The following is a 14,979-nucleotide window of genomic DNA, read 5'->3' as shown; positions in this document are numbered from 1 at the left end:
TTCCCTTGGTAGCTTGTTCCAATGGCTTTTCCCCTCATCGCTGAAAAATCATGCTACCAACTGTAGCCAGATCTGGTTGGCTACAGGGGTTGGGTGGGGATCTTTGGGAAATAGCTTTTAATTTTCTTCTGAATTTGGGAGGGGGTTCAAAGAAATCAAAGAGCTTGCATTTTTTCTCTAAAATTGGATTTTTTGCCCACATTTTTTATTTTTTCAAAACTGAATTTTTCATTTCAAAATTTTGTTTTTTTCCCCAAATTTTTTAGGGGTTCCCCCCCCAAAATTTTGAAAATATCAACCCTGCTCTATAATTTGTTGGGAAAAAACAGGTGAATTTTTTTGTGAAAATTTCATCCAAAATTTCCTCTTTTTTGGTATTTAAAAATTTCATCAACATTTCAAGATCTGAAGAAAAAAATATCATGTCAACCAGCTCTTCTCAAATCTGCTGGGTCACAGCTGTTCCGAGCCAACTCTTCTTCAGCGGATCTAAACAAAACACATTTTGAGTCTCAGTCGTTATGATGCCAGTATGGACGCGGTCTAGCTGAACAGTAATGCTATGCCTCCCACTGCTATCCTACGGTGCACCAGTGGCCTTGTGAAATCTCCCAGAATGCACTGCATATAGAAGCTGAGCTGTGGAAGAGGTACCCAGAGGGCATTGCAACTGTATTGCTTTAGTGTGGATGAGAAGCAAACCTGCAAGGGATCCTTAAACCGATTCAGCCTGGCTAATGTGGACACGCTAAACCATTTGTGCTTAATCCAGCTGAATAGAAATGGTTCAGTTCTCTAGTGTAGATAAGGCCTAAGATACTAAGCACTCTCTGGCAAGATGCTTGGCCCCTTCAACTTCCCATTGCTTCATTGCCTGGACAATACCTAGATTCCAAGGTGACAGAGGCTATGGGCAGGTCTACACAGCAATTAAACACCAGCAGCTGGCCCGGGTCAGCTGACTTGGGCTGTAAAATTGCAGCGTAGACACTCAGGCTCAGGCTGGAGCCCTATAGGAACACCTAAGATTGAACAAATAGAACATTGCAGAATTGGGCTGTAATGAGGGTTAGCACATATTCTAGAGCCAGCAAAACACAACAGGGGTGAGTAGGTGTTAGGGATACACACATACAGTGCCACTAAGATGTGGAAACAGAGTAGGAAAAGGCTCATAGGATTTTAAAAGCTTGGCTGTTTTCTTTAATTCCTTAAAGTGTCGCCTTGTAGATACAGCCCTTGAAAACCAGCTCAGCTTAGAGAAACCTTATAGTCCTAATAGATATGCTGAGCCTCATTTGTAACAGAATCTGACTCCATCTCTTGCCTCTATTGGCATGTACACATGGCACAAAGCACCCCCATGCTCACACTTCCATGCTCTCCAGCCTGCCCCTTTCTCTCTTCCCAGGAGATGCCATGACACATACCTCCGAGAAGCAGAGACTGTGCTCTTTGGATTTGTTTAGCTTCGGTCCATGTTCCTGTGGAGGAGAGAGAACAAGCCAGGAGGTCTTGCCAAAGGTCTTAGGGTTTCAAGCAACCTGAAATCAGACCTGGTAGCCAACAATCATTACCCCCATTTTATAGATAGGGAAACAGAGGCAGAAAGAGCTAAAGTGACTTGCCCAGGATGACACATTAAGTTTGTGGCAGAGGGGAACAGAGCACAGGAGCCACTATATTACATTCCTTCACAGAACTGGAAATAGAACCCAGGAGTCCTGACTCCCAGACACTTGCTTTAAGTAATAGGCCATCATGCTGCATCGTGGACAGACTGTGCTTGATCAGAGATTAACACCTGTAACCACCATGGAACATCACTGGTCACTCCTCACAATCTGTGACAAAATAAAGGGGGTGTGAGGAAGCATCTTTGTCAGGCAATTCCAGAGCAAGCTTCCTCCTTCCTGTCATTTCTCTTTAATCTCCAAAAAAAGCAGTAAGATCTACCTCTGGTGTTACATTGTGGATGAGACAAATCATTCCCTTTAGCTAGTAAGAAAGGAATGTGCTGGCCTGTTCCGTACCCTCAGTTCTAAAGGCCTGACTCATTCCACCAGCCCCACTCAAACAAGCTGTCCCTCCGGAGCACACTAAGCCCAATTTCATTGGAGCTGAACTTTTGTCATTTTCCACTGTCCTTGCAGAGCTGGCCTACAAGGGCATCCCGAATTGTTTTTATTCTGATCACAGGCCTGCAATTACCAGGCTTCCACATTTGCATGGGGCATTTGAAGGCAGTTCAGAGTGTGTGTCTGGTGTTGAAACATTAAGTCTCTCTGTGTGCTCTGCGTATGCTGGGGCTGCCAGAAAAGCTTTGAGAAGGAGAGAAGAAAGAAAATTCTCATCCCTCGCTCCCTGGGCTGCTTAGCCTCTCTGCTGGACTCCTGCCTAGATCTGGGCAGATAGTACAAACAAAATAAATCTGCAAATATTAATTCAATTTCTGCAAATTCGATTGACTATGTGTTCCTTGCCTGAAAGTCTTCAAGCAGATGAATCCAGATATCATTATTATTTTTTGTATGGCAATACAGCTACCAGGCCCCACCCGGGTTGGGGGCCCCACTGTGTTAGGTGACATACAAACATCTAGCAAGAGACAGTCCCTGCTCTGAGGAACTCACGGCACAAACACTCACGATGTAAAATTTCCCACACAGGGTACGTCCACACTGCAGTTAAGAACCCGCGGCTGGCCTGTGCCAGCTGACAGGTTTGCAGGGCTCGGGCTGCGGGCCCATTTAATTGCAGTGTAGATGTCCAGGCTCGGGCTGGAGCCCGGGCTCTAGGACCCCGCAAGGTGGGAGAGTCACAAAGCTCAGCTGCAGCCCATGCCGAATCATCTACACCTCAAATAAACAGACCCACAGACCGAGCCCTGCAAACCAGAGTCACCAGGCACAGGCCAGCAGTGTCTAACTGCAGTGTAGACATACCCTTTGAGAGGAAATTCTGAATCTGCATCAGGATGGGCTAGTTATCTAAGGGCCTGTCTTCCCAGCAGTGTTATCTTGAGGTATAACTCAAGTGTTGCCCCTGAGCCAATTTCCATCCACACACACGCATCTCTAGCTTAAGATAAGTGTTGCTTTCAACTGAAGCTAGCTGGCTTGTTGGATGGGGGATGGAGTTCGAGCGCTGCAGATGCTGGAGCTAGTGCAACTCGAGCGTTTTTTGCTGTGTGGCCACTCGCACTCGAGAGGCATTAACTCAAGTGTCGATAGCACAAGCTAACCCTGCGGTGAAGACAAACCTGGAGAGGAGACCTTGCCTTCACTGGAATGCCAGGTTGTGTTAAGCATCCGTCATGCATCCGACGAAGTGGGTATTCACCCACGAAAGCTCATGCCTCAATATGTCTGTTAGTCTATAAGGTGCCACAGGACTCTTTGCTGCTTTTACAGGTTGTGTTAGAACACATCCTTGACGAGTCATGTTAACTGACATGCTGTCAAACACGACTTTGCTGGGACTGTTGCATTCAGCATTGTGTTGTGGGCGAACCCTCCTGGAACTATATATAGGCTCAATCCCTGACATGGTATTAAACACAGAGGCCCCTGTGGACCCTGACTGCAAGATGTATGAGTCTATGATTCTATGAGTCCTGATGGCTGTGTTCTAACATCACCTACATTTCTAGTGATGACAAGCCCCACATCAGAATCCAGCCAGAGAGCAGAAGCGGTTCAATGTAGCTTAGGAGTGAATGGCGCTTGTTGCCTGCTGCAGGGGAGGGGCTGTGGGGATGGGGAAATAGCCCTGAGAAGAGTTCAGATTCTGTATCAGGTGGGTTGCCCCTACAGACTATTGTATGCCTGGTCTCCCACCAGTAACAGCCCCGACTCAGCCATTATGGGCCAGCACAAGCACAGACAAGGACAGGCTGGGGTTTGCATGAACGGAACTAACTTGTGGTGATTCCAGTTACAAGTTTCCGTGGCTTCGGAGGGCTCAGCTAAAAACTGGAGCATAAATACCTAGAGTCCACTGCCGCTGCTTGTGCTGCACTTGGGTTTGGCAGCAGTGCAGCTACTCTGACTTCAGGCCATCAGGGCTGCTCCAGAGTGTACACGAGACTAATTATCCTTCCATTTTGTGTCAGTCTGAAAGGGGCTGTGGGGTTTGCCCAGTTCCAGCCACTGGTTCTAAGCCTGCGGACTGGCCAATCATACATAAGCCAGGCTCTCCCATGAAGCTCTTGTGAGAGAGAGCTGAGAAGGGTAAGGTGAAGCTGGGGAATAAGCTTCTGAAAGGAGCAGGTACAGTTCAAGAACAAAAGAACTAACAAGAAGCTCTCCCAATCTCACTACAATAGGCCTTTTAGTGCTGGAGATGGCCATAAAAGCACTGAAATCTCTCAATGTGAAGTGAGATGGGGGCCATTAGACTCATCTCTTCCTTTCATCCTTCTGCAGTTCAGAGTTAAAGGGAAAATGGACAGACTCAAGAAAGTGAGATTTGTACTATCTGAGTGAGTTGCTGGGGGATGGGATTTTCATTCATATTTCAGAGCCCACAGTGCTCCCGGGGAGGCCACCACTGCACAATGGTAAAGCACACGCACACCCACAAATACACACAAGGACACACACATGGCACTGCTCTTCCAAGAAAAACTTTTACGGAAGTTCAAAGAATACAAGCTAACTTTTTCTTTTCATTTTCTTGCCCGATGTCAGATAGTGAGTCAGTAGCAGAGCTAGACGTGAATCCCAGGAGTGCTTTCTAGTCCCCTGGCTCTCACCGACAGAGCACACCTTAATTCTTGACAAAGTGGTATGAACTGAAAAGCTAAGTGCATAGTTCTCTTCTCAGCTACACTGGTGTAAATGTGAGTAACCCCACTAAGGTCAATGTTGGTGTAACTGCACTGGGCTTAGTTCTACTCTCACTTGCATTAGTGTAAATCTGGAGTGACTCTGGTGAAGTCAATGGAGTCACACCAGTGTACATGATAGGAGAATTAGGCCTAATGACTCTAATGGAGATACTCCTGATTTACCTAGTGGGTCAAATCCAGACTTGCTCACTTGGGGTCAGATTCTGATCTTACACAGGTATATATCAGGAACTACTCCACTGACTTCATGGAGCTATTCCTGATTTACAAAGGAGTGACTGAGCCTGCTTTTGGAGTAAATCCATTGTCACATCCCTGAAATCAGTGGAGTAACACAGGCCAAGCCCTCTGCCGGTATATTTGGGGCAGCTTGACTGAAGCCAACGGAGCTGTGCCTGTTTTTACAAGCAGAGAACATGACCCTCCTCACAGTATAAAGGATCAGAATAGGGCCCTGTGTGTTACTCAGTTTTCACTCAGGTATCACTCCTATTAGGGTTGTGCTAATAATGGGTGTTTTGGTTCTCTGGAAATTCTGGAAAAAAAAATCAGGAAAAAATTGTTCCAGGGCAAACCAATAATGAATTTTTCAAAAAATGCCGACAAGTCCAAAATTAAAAAAGAATAAATAAATGTCAGGTTGAATGAAATGTTTTGTTTTGACAAAATCACAATGTTTTGGGTTCTGGACCATTTTTAAATATCTGGAGGTTTTTTCCAATAAAATTAGAAGGACATTTTGAAGCACATAGTTGTTCTGAACCAAAAAAAAACAAAAAAAACCCGAAATATTTTGTTTCATAAAATGTCAAAATGAAACGTTTTGATTTTTTCCAATTTTTTTAAGGTGTTTTTCAACCAAAACTTGGTTGGCTTCAACTCCAATTCTCAACCAAATCTGCATTCTTCACTGAACAAGAGTTACAGCAAAAACATTTTACCCAGCTCTCTTCCCACTCAGTTCTCCCTGAGTAGCAACTGAGCTCAGGGTCTAACCTAGTGGAGTTCACTGGGTTTACTACGAGCAAAACTAGTCCACTAGTAATTGACTCCAGCAATATACCGCCACACCACAACCACCAGCGCTTCCATCATCAGGTGGCAAATGGAGCAGAAGATGCGGTAACGCTGATAACACCATTGTTTTTCCCTTTCCTCCCACTTAGAAGAACAATCTGCCAAGCGTGTCTCACAATGAACAGTGAGCCAAGTGCCCGCCAAGGCGATGGCGGGGCCCTGATGTGTCGCAATTCTAGCATGAAATTGAGCTGCTGATTGTCTCACGGAGTGGTAACTAGAAAACATAAGATGTAATTACTCAAGCATGCCGGATCTAATTAGAGGCTGCCCAAGGGTGACATTGCTGCCTTCACGTGTGCTCACCAGCCTGAAGGAGAAGAAGAAACTTACTTTGTTTCTGCAGAGGTGGACAGAGAATCATCGCCGGTTAGGACTGTGAGTAGGAGATGCCCATCTATCTAGCTAGCTCTTTGGGGTAGGGACCGTGTCTTTCTGTGTGTTTGTACAGTCCCTAGAGAAGATCAGAGCCTCTGGGCATTACTATCTGATAAACATTAAAAGACGGGGGCCAGTGGAGTGATTCCAATAGCTGTCTGTACACCACTCCGATCAGTGTGGTAACTTGATGCTTCCCCTGCCTTCAGCAACGCGGCTTCAGGTGCAGGGATGAGGGGAGTAGTAATTTCTGGGTGGGTCTGAGGCTTCATCTAGACTAAGACTGAAGGTTATTGGATGGGGTTACCTATCTCGGTCCCAACACCTTCTAAAACTCTAGACCAGACGAGGTAAATTGTACTACAGCACGTGCTAAACGGGTTGAGTTAAAGCCTTGCTATAGTGCAGCTTGCCTTGTCTTCACTAGAGTTTTAGAAAGCAATGGATCGAACTAGCTAACAACACATCTTTCAGTCCTAGGACAGAGCAATACTGTAATCATTGGGTAAAGTAGATGTACCTGAGCTGGCTTTAGTCTAGCGAGCTCGATTACCAGAGTAGCGCACAAGTTGGACAAGCCCACCTGGGTAGGCCCTGCTGAAGCACATGCTGCCGCAACTTCACTGCTATCAGTACCCCATCCAGCTAGATTAAAGCTAGCCCAGGTACGTCTCCACAACCTGCAGTCACACCCTGTGACCACCGCATAGACATATCACTCATCTAGGCAAAGCTGTGAAGGAGAATGCCAAATGGGCATGGCCAGCTCTTGCTGCAGGATGAGAATAACTCCCAAGCAACTGGAAGTCTGCATGGCCAGAGGAATTTGAGGAGGCCAAGGATGGAGCTGTGAATTGTGCTTTGAGGGTTAAATTCTAAGATCCTTGTGTCACGGAGTGTGGGGGAGTCAGGGCCCTGCATCCCTCTTCCTGAGATTCACAGTGACTCTCAGCCAGCAGTAAAACAGAAGGTTTATTAGACAACAGGAACACAGTCCCAAGCAGAGTGTGTAGGTACAACCAGAACCCCTCCATCAAGTCCTTCTGGGGGGTTCAGGGAGCTTAGACCCCAGCTTGGGGCTCCCTGCGTTGCACCACCCAGCCCAAACTGACTCTAAAAATCCCTTCAGCAGCTCTCTCCCCGCTCCCTTCTGCTCTTCCTCTCCTTTGTTCAGTCTCCCGGGCAGAAGGAGTCACTTCTTCTCATCCCCCTCCTGGCTCAGGTTACAGCTCAGGTAGCTTCCTTCTCATCCCCAATGTAACTCCCCGGCAACTTACAGATTTAATCATAAATCATTTTAGTGAAAAAAAAACACCCTTTTGGAGCCATTGAAGTCAATCGATTTGTCAACACTGAAACCCTTTTCTCCTGGACAGCCAGAAAAGTTTGCTGCATTCTTGGCCAGAGTTATTGGATTTGAATAATTAATCCAGAAAAATGAAAATGTTAGTATGTGATCAAATTCTTCTAATGTCACTTCCTTAATAGGAAAATTCCTGAATAGGAATTTATGTTCAGTTTGTATCAACTGAACATAAATATGCCTGTTCAATTTCAACTGACATTAAATATATTCCCATTTAATGCAAAAAACAAAAAAAAATTCCCAGGTCAAATCCGCCCTGCTCCCTGCTCGTCACACCTTGCCAGCCCATGTGGGTTTGGTTTTGTTTCTGGATTCGATTCAAAAGCAGAAGGAACCTTATTTTCCAGTTCTGATTCCTGTTTAGTTATGGCTAAAATCTCAGGAGGGCAGCTCAGAAGATTGCAATCCAAGGTGTGGGAAATCCCACAAAAGCAACTATAGTCCTAAGAGATTATCTATTTGGGGTCATTGTCTTAACAGAATCACTTGCCAAGGTTTCATTGCCCTGGAACCTGAGCATGGGCCCCCAATTCAGCCTCAGACATAATCTTAATCTTGATCCAGATCCCACCTCCTCCTCCCCAGCCCATCACCAGCAGGATTACATAGCAGTGTGTGTGCATAGGGGCATACGTGCGGGCCGTAAATCCACAGGCTGTGTCTGGATACTGATGGGCACTTTCAGCTTCCAGTGCTCGCCCAAAGCAGGAAGGCTAGCCAACCTGGGCAAAAATTGGTAGCCCGTGGGTCACTGCATGGGAAAGCATGAGCCTGGGAGAGATCCATCCCAATCAAGAGAAGGCGAAAAGAAATCAAACCATCTAATACACATAACAGTGAGCACGCTGGGGCTGGGGCTGTTCAGGAGCCCTGGAGGATTCTGGGTAATGGAGATGTATCAGGGGCTGGGCAGAGCCCAGGGAGATTCTGAGTAACAGAGAATACAGTGCTGGGTATGGGCCCAGGGGATTCTGGGTAGCAGAGAATTTGGCGCTGTAATAACTCAAGAGGCACACTTGCAAACAGCAGCCTTCAATAGACAACCCTCACTTTCCAAGACCATAGGCTAAGTCCCGGCAGGCACATCAATATGTGGGAAGCTTTGGCCAAACTAGGTCCATGCATCCAGTTAACACGTGTCTTCTGTGAAGAGGGAGCAGGAGCCGGAGCCGAGGTCCTACCTGAACAGAGGTGCAAGTTGTGATCACACTGGTGTCGTAGATGGTGTTGCTGTCATTGATGTCATCTGGCAAAGCGGGGCTCTTTTCTGTCTTAGGGGGCAGGGTGACAGGCTGCGAGGGGTTTTTGGGGGACAGGTTGACATCCGTACCATTGCCGAAGGCCTGAATGGCGTTTCCTGTGAATGGAAAGAGAGACAGGGCTTTGGGGATGTGGTTTCACTATCAACTTCTATGCACACAACTCACAGGGCATACAAAAATAAATACTAAACATGCTGTGCTTCCCCATGGATCTGAAAACACTTTACAAACATTAGGAATGGATTAAAGCTCACGAACTTCCCCTCCTCATGAGACAGGTCAGCATAATCCCCATTTTATAGATGGGGAAACTGAGGCACCCAACCAGGATGCAACTTGCCCGAGGCCACACAGCAAGTTGGTGGTAGACGCCAGATCAGAGGCCATGGCAGACATGACATCCTTGCTCCAACCACTACACAACATTACTTCCTTAGACTGGGAATGGAACCCAGGAGTTCTGACTCCTGGACCACTGTGCTAATCACTAGAGCACAATCCCTTCCCAGGGCAAGGAGTAGAACCCAGGAGTCCTGACGGCCCATTCCCTCCTCTAACCACTAGAAATTTTGCTTGCTGTGTTTTAGGGTGGCTCCCAGCTGGTTGTATCAAGCTTCATGGTCATCAGGGATCATGGCTAGGGGCTGACTTACAACTGAGAGACATCCACTGCCATCCCACGCCCAGACTCTCACACCAGCAGCCCATGAGAGGAGATAGTTGCTGGGGCTCTGTTGGGCCAGCCGGACAGCCTCCTCCTTGGGAGGGGGTCTGCTTGCTTCCAGGCAGCTGCCGAAGCAAAAGCCCTCAAGCTTTATTTGCACACGTCCCACTTTGAGACGCATGCCATGGCAGAGAGAGCCAGGAGTCACTAGCTGGCAGTGGGATACCCCCGGCCAGGGGTGGGAGTGAGCAGGCATCAAACAATGTGGGCAAGTTATTTCTCTTCCTGTCAGGCTGTCATCTCTCATTCATACTCTTCTTCCTTCCTGGCCTCGTACCTTCTCTCTCTCACACACTCTCTCTACCCACCTATCCTCCTTCCCATTCCCTGCTCCTCATTCCAGTCCTCCTTCCTGCCCAGACCTCATTGCTTTGGGACCCAGCCTGCCGCCTTGAGGTTCTGCTTCATTAGCTCTGACACAGCCCCTGCAGATCAAAGTGTTTTCCTCTCCTTAACCCCCCCGCCCCAAGCCCATTTCTCAAATATCACTAAATGAATCCCACCACAGAGGGGATACATCTTACGAACTCTCATCTCTAGTGGGGACCCCACCTCCTCCCTGAGCCCAGGGAAGGGGATTGAGGGCAGCAGTGCTGGAACTAGGGGTGAGCCACACCTCTTGGCTTGAAGTAGTAATAACAAACACCACATGCATGGTTTCCATCATCAGCACCCCCACCCCTGATGGAGAGGTCTCATGGATCCCCTGGGACGGTCCTGGAGTCCTCCCCGCTCCAGCCCATTGCTCTGCAGAGGTTGTCAGTGGCTTTCCCATGCAGAAGATTGGGGCTGGCAGCAGTTCTGCTGCTCCAATAGTAACTCCTCCTTCCCTGTCTCTCTGTCTCACACACACACATGCACACGAGGCCCTAGTCTGTTTCAAGGTGGCAGCCCGGGGCAATTCTACCCAACGGCACGAGAAAAGCTTCCAAAGAGGGTGGGGGGAAGGGGCAACTAGGCATCGTGCGCTGACCCGCTGCTCTGGCTGCATGGGCTCCGTGCCCAGTGCAGAGATAAATGCCCAGGTGCATTGTCTCCTGCCCCGCTCCCCGCTGCGGCGCCATCACAGAGAATATGGCAGTTGCTGATGGAAACAGCACAAGTTACGCTGTCTCCACTGAGCCCCCGATTCCTCTCCAGCTCTGCGTGCAGGAGAGGCATCTCGGGGGTGTGGCGGCAGTGTTTAGGGAAGGCAGAGAAAAGAAGAGAGTGATGGGATGAGAGTTACTAGAAAGCAGAACTAAAAATACCATCTGGTAGAGGATCTTCCACCTCCACCTCCTCACCTCCATCCTCTCCCTATCTTCCTTCCCCATCACCTCCCATCCTCCTCCACCTCCTTCTCATCCTTCATTCCTCCCTTCCCCTTGCTACACCCACCCTCATCCCCCAAGTTCAGCATCCCTGCTCCCTTCGCCAGGCATCTCTTCTGGCCCATAGGCATTCTCATCAGCCCTAGATGCACCATGGGCAAAGCACACCAGAAGCAGAGCTTTCCAGTTCCCCCAGATAGGAACAATGCACAGGAGCCAGAAACTTGGAAGAGATCAGCTGCCAGCCACATGGTTCAAAGCCACTGAGTTCAAGGTGCTGCCCTTCCCTCCGACACACCTTAATCTTTCCTCTCACCACTTTCCCCGCCATGACACCCCTATTGCTCATTGCAAAGGAAAAGGAAATGACAAATGAGCAGGAGGGTAGAAGAGTTAGGTAGCATTGCCAGCACGTAGGGTTTGATTGTGAGTTTCATGATAGTTGGTGTTTTACTTAGAACCCAGTATCTAATGTAAGTGACTGCATGAGAATCTCAGTTTTTTGGAAACAAAAGCCATGATTCCAGCCCTCCTGGTGTGACAATCACTAGTCAGCCAATCAGGATACATATAACATTTATAAAGTCAGTGTAGTAATCTTTGAATAGTCCATGTATCTATAGCATCTGTCACATCTGGTTACAGAGAAAAGCTTGAAAACGTGACCCAAGTGTTCCTTAAAGGCTTAGAAACTAGAAGGCAAAGAAAAAAAGCCCCTAAATTGTGTGAATCTGGGGGTTAATCTCATGAGTATTAAGCTTATTTCATGATTTTTGAAGCCCAGACTCGGGGGTTGGGGTTGGCACTACTGGTAATAGGAGAAACTGAGGAGAGCTGTGGAACTCGGAGTTTACAGACCTGGAAGGAATTATACTTGGAGTAGAGACAGGGGTTGTGGCTTAAGGACACAGGGTACAGGAAGGCTAGCAAGTTAACGAAGTGTGCATTGGATGAATCGACTATAAGGTGGAAAGAAAGCTGGCTAGATCATCAGGCTCAATGGGTAATGATCAATGGCTTGATGTCTAGCTGGCAGCCCGTATCAAGTGGAGTGCCCTAGGGGTCAGTCTTGGGGCCCATTTTGTTCAACATCTTCATTAATGATCTGGATGATGGGATGAATTGCACCCTCAGCAAGTTCGTGGATGACACTAAGCTGCAAAAGAGGTAGAGACGCTGGATGGTATGGATAGGGTCCCGAATGACCTAGACAAATTGGAGGATTGGGCCAAAAGAAATCTGATGAGGTTCAACAAGGACAAGTGAAGAGTCCTGAACTTAGGATGGAAGAATCCCATGCACTGCTACAGGCGGGGGACTGACTAGCTAAGCAGCAGTTCTGCAGAAAAGGACCTGGGGATTACAGTGGATGGGAAGCTGGATATGAGTCAGCAACATGCCCTTGTAGCCAAGAAGGCTAACGGCATATTGGACTCTATTAGTAGGAGCATTGCCAGCAGATCGAGGGAAGTGATTATTCTCCTCTATTCGACACATCTGGAGTATTGCGTCTAGCTTTGGGCCCCCCACTGTAGAAAGGATGTGGAAAAATTGGAACGAGTCCAGTGGAGGACAACAAAAATGATCAGGGGGCTGGAGTACATGACTTATGAGGAGAGGCTGAGGGAAGTGGGCTTATTTAGTCTGCAGAAGAGAAGCATGAGGGAGGATTTGATAGCAGCCTTCAACTACCTGAAGGGGGGTTCCAAAGAGGATGGAGCTCAGCTGTTCTCAGTAGTGGCAGATGACAGAACAAGGGTCAATCACAGAATCATAGATTTTAAGGTCAGAAGGGATCATTATGATCATCTAGTCTGACCTCCTGCACAATGCGGGCTGCAGAATCTCACTCACCCACTCCTGTATCAAACCTGTGTCTGAGCCATTGAAGTCCTCAAATCATTATTTAAAGACTTCAAGATGCAGAGAATCTTCCAGCAAACGACCCATGCCCCACACTGCAGAGAAAGGCAAAAAAAAAAACCAGGGCCTCTGCCAATCTGCCCTGGAGGAATATTCCTTCCTGACCCTAAATATGGCAATCAGCTAAACCCTGAGCATGTGGGCAAGACTCACCAGCCAGACACCCAGGAAAGAATTCTCTGTAATAACTCAGATCCCACCCCGTCTAACATCCCATCACCAGCAATTGGGCATATTTACCGCTAATAGTCAAAGACCAATTAATTGCCAAAATTAGGCTATCCCATTATACCATCCCCTCCATAAACGTTTCAAGCTTAGTCTTGAAGCCAGATATGTCTTTTGCCCCCACTACTCCCCTTGGAAGGCTGTTCCAGAACTTCACTACTCTGATGGTTAGAAACCTTCATCTAATTTCAAGTCTAAACTTCCTGATGGTCAGTTTATATCCATTTGTTCTTGTGTCCACATTGGTACTGAGTTTAAATAATTCCTCTCCCTCCCTGGTATGTATTCCTCTGATATATTTATAGAGGGCAATCATATCTCCCCTCAGCCTTCTTTTGGTTAGGCTAAACAAGCCAAGCTCTTTGAGTCTCCTTTCATAAGACAGGTTTTCCATTCCTCGGATCATCCTAGTAGCCCTTCTCTGGTCTCAAGTTGCAGTGGGGGAGGTTTAGGTTGGATATTAGGAAACAACGATTTCATTAGGAGGGTGGTGAAGCACTGGAATGGGTTCCCTAGGGAGATGGTGGAATCTCCATCCTTAGAGGTTTTCAAGGCCCGGCTTGACAAATCCCTGGCTGGGATGATTTAGTTGGGGTTGGTCCTGCTTTGAGCAGGGGGTTGAACTAGATGACCTCCTGAGGTCTCTTCCAAACCTAATCTTCTATGATTGTATGTAGGTGGAAATAGACCTGGGTCTGTCTAGCGTATTAATGGCATGTTGCAACTGCAGTGGCTTAACTGAGCTATATGATGAGATGGGGAACAGGTGTTGGTGGGACAAGGCAACAACACATTTGTTACCTAACTCTGGACTCCAACATCTCTAGCACTCACAAGTGAAATGAGTTTGGGCAGATCTCAGTCTAAACCCTGGCAGCCATTGAGCCATATAACAAAACGGACACACGCTTTTGACGGGACTGGTAAGCTCTCTGGAGAACCTCAGTCTGGAACAGTGGAGGATGAAGCTGGTCCAAAAGTCCCATATCACGCATGTCACACAACACTCATGCATTTGGCAGCTCTGTTGTGCCTGCCTCTGTAGCTTGTAAAATGCCGTGCCACTCTCAAACATGACATAGCAAGTGTCATCCACTTTGTGGGCTGAACTGTGCTTGGCTGTGCTGTCACCGACCACTAGGCCATACTCTCCTCCCAGAGCTAGGAATCCTGACACCCAGCATTCCAGTGCTGCCTCACAAAAAGTAGTATAACCCATTGGTGACGTGTCCCCCACTCTATGGACTAGTCCACATAGAGGATAACAGCCTGCTTAGAGCAACAGCTCTTCCTATACTATAGCTCAGATGGCTGAGGTGTATGCTGTGACACAGAAGGCCTTAGGTTCAAATCCTGGTAACTCATGTGGGGGAAAAGCAGCATATAGTGGTATAATTAAACACTGTGTCCTAATGAACATGCATAAGGGGGCTGTATAGGTAACCTTAACTCTGCCCGATGCCTTTCACCAGCATGAAATCCTCATGATACTTTTAAGGGGAAGTTTAAGAGTAAATGCAAACTATCTGCAAATATGCAAAATAGCTTATTTGCATAGTATGTCCTACATGGTGCTGTACAGAATGTGGCAGCTGTGCAAGTCTGAACTGAGGTGCACTGGTACAGCTGAATAGGGTGAGCAGGCAGGAATAGTGGGGGGGGGCCCACTGGAAACATTAGGGTGGGGTAGGGAATGGGGGCCATGACTGGAATAGCAGGCGGTGCTACAGGTCAGGAGTCAGGGGAATTGGCAGACCAGCATATGAGGAATCCAGAACTGGAAAAAGAGGGGTGCTGCTGGTCAGGATTGAGGTGCATTATTAATAATAATAATTGTATTATTTCTTTATTTACTA

At 47.4% G+C, this 14,979-nt stretch overlaps 1 protein-coding gene across 5 annotated transcripts in view; it reads right to left on the bottom strand.

Moving 5' to 3' along the window:
- The window catches only part of GFRA2 (GDNF family receptor alpha 2), a 113,114-nt gene that overhangs the window by 1,504 nt on the left and 96,631 nt on the right, over window positions 1-14,979 (bottom strand). For 4 of the 5 annotated variants that reach the window (XM_039521337.1, XM_039521334.1, XM_039521336.1 and 1 more), the window contains 2 exons: window positions 8,855-9,030; window positions 1,431-1,484 (listed from right to left, as the gene is read on the bottom strand). In XM_039521337.1, the coding sequence (XP_039377271.1) occupies window positions 1,431-1,484; window positions 8,855-9,030 (230 nt within the window). The remainder of the gene's footprint in view (window positions 1-1,430; window positions 1,485-8,854; window positions 9,031-14,979) is intronic. The other variant, XM_039521335.1, reaches the window with a different exon arrangement.

This window comes from Mauremys reevesii, linkage group 2 (assembly GCF_016161935.1).
Source record: "Mauremys reevesii isolate NIE-2019 linkage group 2, ASM1616193v1, whole genome shotgun sequence".
Taxonomy (NCBI): domain Eukaryota; kingdom Metazoa; phylum Chordata; order Testudines; family Geoemydidae; genus Mauremys; species Mauremys reevesii.
The sequence above is the reverse complement of the archived record's forward strand: the minus strand, read 5'-3'. Positions and strand labels throughout refer to the sequence as shown.